The 7,953-nt window shown below is 48.6% G+C and overlaps 1 protein-coding gene across 3 annotated transcripts in view; it reads right to left on the bottom strand.

Annotated features, from left to right (window-relative positions):
* Nucleotides 1-1,715: 1,715 nt before the first annotated feature.
* Nucleotides 1,716-7,953, bottom strand: part of TM9SF4 (transmembrane 9 superfamily member 4) — a 53,783-nt gene continuing 47,545 nt past the window's right edge. For all 3 annotated transcript variants that reach the window (XM_036924728.2, XM_057502880.1, XM_036924729.2), the window contains exons 16-18: nucleotides 7,481-7,600; nucleotides 6,579-6,668; nucleotides 1,716-3,692 (exon numbers count right to left, since the gene is read on the bottom strand). In XM_036924728.2, coding sequence (XP_036780623.2) covers nucleotides 3,543-3,692; nucleotides 6,579-6,668; nucleotides 7,481-7,600 — 360 coding nt within the window. In that variant the 3' untranslated portion in view covers nucleotides 1,716-3,542. The remainder of the gene's footprint in view (nucleotides 3,693-6,578; nucleotides 6,669-7,480; nucleotides 7,601-7,953) is intronic.

Below are 7,953 nucleotides of genomic sequence, written 5' to 3'. Positions count from 1 at the left end.
AAAATTAAAAGGATTAACCACAGCAAGTGTTAGCAACTGTCTCATATACTGCTGATGGGAATGTGAAATGATACAACCACCTTGGAAAAGAACTTGGCGATTTGAACATATACCTACCATATGATCCACCCATTTCAGTGCTTTACTTATTCACAACTTTGTTTGTAATAGTCCAAGACTAGAAACAATCGAAATGTCTATCGATAGATGAGCAGATAAACAAATTATGGGATAGCCATACAATGGAATGCTACTCAGAAACAAAAGGGAATGAACTATACACAAAGTATGGATAAATCTCAAAATTACGCTGAATGAAAAAAGACAAAAAAATAAAAGAATACTGTATGATTCCATTGACACAAAGAGCCCTAGGAAATGTGAGCTAACCCATTCTTACAGAAAGGAGATCAGTGGTTTCTTGGGGATGATGTGAGGCTAGAGAGCAGGATTACAAAGGACGTAAGGACACATACGTTGATGAATATACTCACTATCTTGATTGTAGTAGTGATGGTTTCATGGTGCATATTTATGTCAAACTACCAAATTGTGTATTTGTGTCAATTATGTATAATTTTATGCATACACACATATGTACAATTCTTAAAAGACAGCAATAGTTGTGGTTGGAAGATCAGCATTTGGAGTCTGGCTGCCTCCATGGACGGTAAGTCCAGCATTGACCTGCTATGGTATCCAGCCCCAGCAGGCTACCTCAACTACCTGGTGCGCCTCAGTTACCTCCTCTGTGAAAAGGAGCTGACAACAAAACATGCCTCAGGGGATCACATGCGAGATTCAGTGGGCTAATACACGGAGTGTCTGGGACACAGAGGTAGGTACTCCAGGAATGTCAGCATCAGCACTTCTCAGTGCAGATGAGGAAATCAAGGCTTGCAATCAGAGGGGTGGGGTATAGCTGCCAGTTGTTGTTCTTTGCTCTGCATACCTTACTGTGGGAAATTGTTATTTCTTCATCACTCATTCCAAGTGATTCTGGTGAGGCTAAAATTCACAGTATCCAATACTCTTACAGTATGCAGGCCATGATAGTGCTCTGTTCCCCTGGACATAGTGATTGGTTAAAGATGGGCAAACAGTAATCTAAGGTGGGTCCATCAGAGACCTTTCCTGAGATTTATCTATATTGAACATACTGATCTCTTTTTCCACTGGGCTTTCCAAACTGGCTAGCGTAAGCCCAGAGTGACCTGTGCCATGCCTTCCCCACCTCCCCCACAAGGGAGACTGAAGACAATGTGACAGAATGGGCCAGCAGCACAGTGGAGAAAGAGAATCTCAAGGCTATCCTTTGAGCCCCTGGATTTATCCAGACCTGAAGCCAAACCATTCCTTTCCTTGATGATTTACGAGCCAACCAATTCCCCTTGGGGATTAAGCCAGTTTGACTTATGTTTCTACTGTTTGCAATTGACAAAGAGGTGAAGTGAGTTGACAGTAAAATATTGGAGCCACTAATCTACAACCACATCCTGCTGCTACCAAAGCTCATATTTGATTGCCATTTCCTACCTGTGAGACCAGAGGAGCAAATGCTTCCAATCCAGTATGGAGGGACTAGGTAGACAGGACAGGCTATGGACTTACACCAGATGAGAACAACCATGGCCTCACATGAGACTGAGCTTTGAGGGAAACCAGCTGTTTCATCTCAGGCCCCTAACTCTTGCAAGAGATTCAAAAGACATGACAACAGGACAATGGCATATTTTATTTACAATTGGACAAAAAAAAGGCATACAGGCATTTTTTAATTAAAAATAATAATGATGATGATTAAAAAAGTCAGAAAAATTGATGATGTTTGAACCCTTTATGAGAAGTCCATTTCCCCACTCCCCCCAAAAAAGAGCATCTCTTGGGGAAAAAATCTGAGATTTGAATGAACAACAGACTCCATTATTATTCTGTACTGCTTGGGTTCCCTTTTCTCCAACCTGATTCTTGGTGGACACTGCTTGGCACTATGGAGTCACTGTGACACAAGGTTGAGAAGTTCACTGGTTTGACTGCTGGAGCTCGTAGGGGCTGCTGGGAGAATTGGGGTGGGGAGGGTCTGTGGGGGGTTCCTAGTTTAACCAGCATCCCGAGGTTTGTCTTGTGGTGGGAGTCCCAAAGGGGCTGAGCAGGCATGCTCGGATGTTACTTAAACCCTAATTCCAGGGTAGGCTTGGTCTCTTGCAACTTAAAAGCAAATGCTTGTGTGCATGCGTGGGGTGGGCAGAGGACTGGGAAGAGTGGATGCTGATGGAGGAGCCAGGCCTGCCATTTAGCTCCCTCCTATTAACTTAGGCTCCTCGCCTGCTCCTGGGAATTGGGAAAGGAGCAACAGAACTTACCTCCCCCTCCCACCTTCCTTCTCACCAGCACTCTTCTGCTTGTCCCCATAAGGAGGCAAGAACTTGGAGAGGAGGTGGAGGTCGGAGAGTCGGGTCTGGCTAATAACTGTATGGGCACCGAGGCTGGGGGATGTCAGGGGCAGAATGCTTCTTCACAGCCGCCTAAAGGGATCTGCAGTCTCCAGGCCTTGTTCTGCCCTGAAAGTCAGGGAGGAGAGGGCTCGCCACCAGCACATTTTGCCAGGAGCAGCAATCCCCCGAGGAAAGGGCTGGGGAGCGATCCTGAGGAGTGAGGGCCCTCATCCCAGACACAAACATGTGGACGCTTGGGTTGGCTCTGGAAATACTTGGCCCCAGATCCAGGGTTTCTTGGCACAAAAAGAGTTCACTGCAAGTCTCTTCTCTAGTCCAGCAGACTCCCACTGCTCTGAACACAGAGGATTCCTGCTGTCCTGGGGCACTTGGCCCCCAGTACTTCCAGGGGATTTCCTTGTAGCAGCCAAGACTTGGGCTTGCTCCTGGTGACAAGGTGACCCAGAGGCCTGGCTCAAAGCCCTGCCTCGGGCAGCCGTGGTAAGAGGCTGGGGAGGAGAGAAGAGGGAGGGAAGGGGGCTGGTAGAGGCTGGTTGGCACTGAGGCTGCATGTCCCGGCTAGAGCTGTGCTTTGTCACGGCATCAGTGGTGAGGACAGGCTGGGAGGCTCAGAAGCCTCACTGAAGCCCCAGGAGGCTCGGCGTTTCCTCTTCCAGTTAGTTGTGGGGTGGCCAACAGCCCTGAGGAACTGAGGTGGAGACGGTGACCAAAACCCAGTGTCTTGGTAGATGTATCCAGCCTGGATCCATTTGTTAAAAAAAAATAAGGAAAAAAACCCAAACCAAAAAAATAAACCTGAATAAACAGGTCTGAGAGTTCCTGCTGGAGAACTTTCTTAGCACTGGAGAAAAAACAACCCACAACACAACTCATCCCTCACAGAACTGGAGTAAGATGATGAAGAAAAATCCAAGATTTATCTACAGGCCCTCCCACCCCCCCACGCAGCCCCAGGATCCAGGAACACTGTGCCAGGAGCTACATTCCAAATGAGCAGGAGTTATTTTATTTTGTGTGCCTGCAGTTCCCCACGCAGGGTGGCTTCCTGTCCGTGGACAGGGTGGGCCAGGCCATGGTCCACCCCCATCAGTCTATCTTCACTGCAGCGTAGATCTTGCGGACAAACATGTAGGCTGCATAGAAGCCAATGGTGCCCGTGAGGAGCCAGAAGGACAGGACCATGAGGGCCGTGTAGCCAAAGTAGAGGAGAGAGGGAATGAACTCGACAATGTCCAGCTGGGGCACAAGTCGGGGAGAGAAGAGAGGGGTGGACACTTAGTACCAGCATACATGGCCACTGGGGCCCCCGACCGTCTTACTGATCTGTGGCAAAGCTGAAGCCAGGCAAGGGGAGGGGGGCCTACTCCATGTGAGCAGTGAGGGGCAGGTAGGGCCCACAGCCACAGTGATCCTTCATCAGTGCAAGGGCCTGCACATCGCCTTGGAGGCTTGTACTACCATGGCAGGTTACTAATCCATTCTACAGATGGGGCACAGAGGGGTTAAACAATGCCCACAGTTACACAGCTACACAGCAGGAGCTGCGAGCTCACTGGGAGACAGGGGTGTCCTCAGGGGCGAGGGCCAGAATGCTATAAGCAGGAATGGCCACAGCTGTTGTCATTTCTTCAGCCTCTGTGGCCCCCAGAAGAGTACAGCCACATTCATGGATGGCTGTTAGCAGCAGCCAGGGTGTGGGGGGAACAGAGGTGTTCAAGGTACCAGAGAGCCCCCATAGCCCATCTCAGCCTACAGTCACTTCCTCCTGAGAATAGTTCTGTCAATTCTGCTAACATGTCACAGGGATTTTATCGCATTCTGGACTCTTCTGTGGACTTTAGAGGCCTGGGCAGGGATGTGGTGGCAGTGGTTACTGGGCCAAGTGGAGCTAATCTGCAGCCTTGGTACTGAGACCTTCCCAGCACACTGGTGTCCGAGTGGGGCCTGTTCCAGGGCTCATGGGCAGACAAACAGTCACAAAATGCCAGGAGCCCAGAAGAAAATAATAAGGGTACTGTTTGAAACCTTATCCTGATGGCCAAATATCCTCAAACTGGGGGGTGAAGGCCATGTTTTCAGACTCAACCCATCTCTGCTTTTAGAAAGCTACAGTGGAGATGAGTGAGGGTGATGGGAGGGGGATGGTAGAGGGCAGGGCAGTGGTAAGTCCAGTGCTAAAACCAGGAAAGGGACGAGCAAAAAAGCAGCACTGGAGAGGCCCTTAGAGTTCAGATGGGTCACGGCCATTACTCTACAGACAAGGTTTTGGGGATGGAAGAGAAGGTTTCTGAAACAGAGAAGACACTGGGGCAAAGGGAGGAAGGACAGGAGGTCGTGCTATGACCCCAGAGGCTATTGTAGGAGGCTACGGCAGCTAAGTTTTGTTTCCCAACACTGTCTCCTGTCTTTCATCTTCCCAGTGTTTTGGGTACCTACTCCTTACTTTGTGATCCTGTTGGGACTGTCAGTTCTAATACAAAACTTAAGCTAGTCAATTAGGGTATGCTATCCTGTTGGAACGGAGGAACACAGGGATGGCATATATCCCAGGCCAATGAGCATCGTCCCTGGGATTGATGATATGATGGTAGTGGTAAGATGTTCTTTTAGCTTTAGGGCTGCAAAGCTGGAAAAAGGAGACTCAAGGGCTGCCACTAGCCATCTTCTACTCTGTGCAGACTGAAGCCAAGAAACACACGTAGAGCTGTGGCATGGACACAGAGCCTCAGTCATCTGAGATGCTGGACCTAACCAAGTCTGAAGCTAAAACTGCAAATTCTCAATCCTTCCAGTTATACTAACCAATACATTCTCTGTTTATTTAAACCAGGTGGAACTGGGTTTTTGGGCACTTTACAATCAAAGTTCTGATTAATATGAGCTGTAGAGGAGGGAAATTAGATTTGTTTTGGATGATTCCAGAAATAAGACTATGGGCTGAAGACAGAAGTCACAGGGAGGCAGATTTCAGTGTGAATCAAGGAAGACCTTGATAATGACAGGACCTATCCAAAGAGACTGGGAGTGTCAGAGGTAGTGTCTTTCGTCACTGGATAATCTAGAGCAGGGTCCAGCAAACTTTTTCTTAAAGGGCCAGATTATAGTTTAGGTTTTGCAAGTCATATGGCCTCTGTCAGAACTATTCAACTCTGCCACTGTAGTGTGAGAGCAGCCACAGATGATACTTACATGAGCATGGCTATGTTCCCATAAAAGTTCATTACAGAAACAGGCCTGCTGGCCCACGGGCTACGGTTTGCTGAACTCTGAACTAGATGATCACTTGCTGAGATCTTGGGAGAAGAGCGGCATGGTCAGCAAACTAAAGCAGGGGTGGAGCACCAGACTACATGATTCCTGGACTCCTTTTCAACCTGACATTTTTGAGAAAGGGCATTCCTCAACTAACTGACCTATAACTATAGTTTGGGAGTACATTTTGGTTGTAAGCAGAGGACTGCCTGCTTTGGGTTTTGGAGTCCCAAAGTCCAGCAGGTGAGACCAAGCCTCCAGCGTTAGCCTTGGGGGTGAGAGGTCCGCCAGAACAACCCAGACTTCTCTCAGTGACCCATCTGGTTTGGTGTCACACATGAATCTACCAAAACTGTTGTGGGGATGTTTGTATGCTTACTCATGCCACTCTCGGCGACAGTGGGCTCTGTGGGTGTATAAGTCCCTAAATTTGGGTGCTAAAAGCTATTTCAAATTTTACCTTCATTAACTCTTCTCATCTACTTTTATTCTTCCATGTTATTGTTCTTTTTTCTCTAGCTTCTTGAGATGAATACTGTACCATCAGTATCTCTTATTTCCTATTAAAAGCAGTGTAAGGTGATTACTTTAAGTTCTGCTCTGGCTGCGTCTCACAGGTTTTGCAATATTCTGTCATTTGTACTAATGGCTTTTGTCTCCCAAACATACAGAACACAGATTCTCTCTTTCCTAAAAATATGCATGTTCTAGAACAGAAATGGTTCTAGAACGGCTTTGGTCCTCCCCATTCTTGGACAGACAGTACAATTCAGCACTTGAATTCAGAAAGATTCACCTTTCCCCGGGTACCCCTTCTCTCCACCATCTTGCCCTGACAGGGCTGAGTGGTTCCCTCAAGCAGGGCAGTACCTTGTTAACAAAATAAAAGATGGCATAGACCAGGACGTAGAATGCAGATCCCCCGGAGACCAGGAAATTCCTCCACCACCAGCGGTAGTCCTGAGGCGGAAACAGAAGGGTCACCACTGTCTCCCAGCAGAACCCCTTCACCACGCTGCACAGTGAGTTGCCTGAGGGGCTGAAGACCCTGGCTAGAAACAGTAATATCTGGGCTGATAGGAACACTTTGTATCTTGACTGGGATGGTAGTTACACACTGTATGCATTTCTAAAAAAGCATAGAACTGTAGACTAGAAACTGTAGGTGAACTTTACTGTTTTCAAATCACATCTCAATTTAAAAAAAATCAACAACAAAAGAACAGCAGTAACAAAACTAACATTTCTTGAGCAGATGCTGACCACGTGCCAGGCACCATTCTATGAATTCACTCATTTAGTCCATGGAGTAGCCCTCTGAGTCAGTTCCTATTACTGTCCTGTCACGTGAGGAGGGATGGAGGGCACAGAGAGGCTAAGAAACTACCCGAGCAGAGCTATTAATGGAGCACCAGGGTTTCAGCCCAGGCTTTTGTCCACCTGGCCAAGAGCTAGTCCCCAGAGGGAGGGCAGGCCGCCCAGTCCGCCCCAGCTGCCGGAGAGGCCACTACTCAGGCAGGCTTGGTACCGACAGGTCTGCTGTCCTTTCACCATGTTGCAGTGCCTCCCTGCCGCCGCTGTGCTGTGAAGGGGGGATCACCAACTCCAGTCTACAGCTGGTTAAACAAGCTCAGGGAGCTGAAGCGATGTACCTGCCCCCGAGACCTCAAGGCCAGAAGATGGGGGGACCAGTGGGAACCCAGATAGCCTCACTGACGCATGCAGTGCTGGACCCTGCTCCCATCTCCAATTCCTGGCCCCATTCCCCTCACCTCTGCACACAGCTGGAAGTATACCATGACGATGCTGATTTGTGAACAGGACACCACCAGGATGATGAAAACGAGGAATAGGAAGCCGAAGAGGTAATAGAACTGATTCTCCCAGATTGCCTGTGGACACATCACAGCTGGCCTTCAGCTGGTCTGCCTCTACCCTGCGGCTCCTTCCCCCAGCATACCCTTTCCGTTCTCAAGGACACTGCTCTCAGTCACTGCCACCAGAGCAGCAATGGAGACACCATCATGACACCATTGGGGCCTGTGTGCCAGGGATGTGGCTCTGGTGGCCCCTCCTTCTTGAAGCAGCAGTTGAGCTAGGCTGTTTATAAGGGGCTGGGGCAAGACTGAGTGCAATGGGTGGGACTCAAACTAAACTCAGCAGCTTGTGGAAAATAATGACTCCCACCCCAGTCAAAATTACACAGCAGCCACCACCACTTAGAGGCAGTCTACCGTGTGCCAGG

This window comes from Manis pentadactyla, chromosome 5, assembly GCF_030020395.1.
Source record: "Manis pentadactyla isolate mManPen7 chromosome 5, mManPen7.hap1, whole genome shotgun sequence".
NCBI classification, from domain to species: Eukaryota; Metazoa; Chordata; class Mammalia; order Pholidota; family Manidae; genus Manis; species Manis pentadactyla.
The sequence above is the reverse complement of the archived record's forward strand: the minus strand, read 5'-3'. Positions and strand labels throughout refer to the sequence as shown.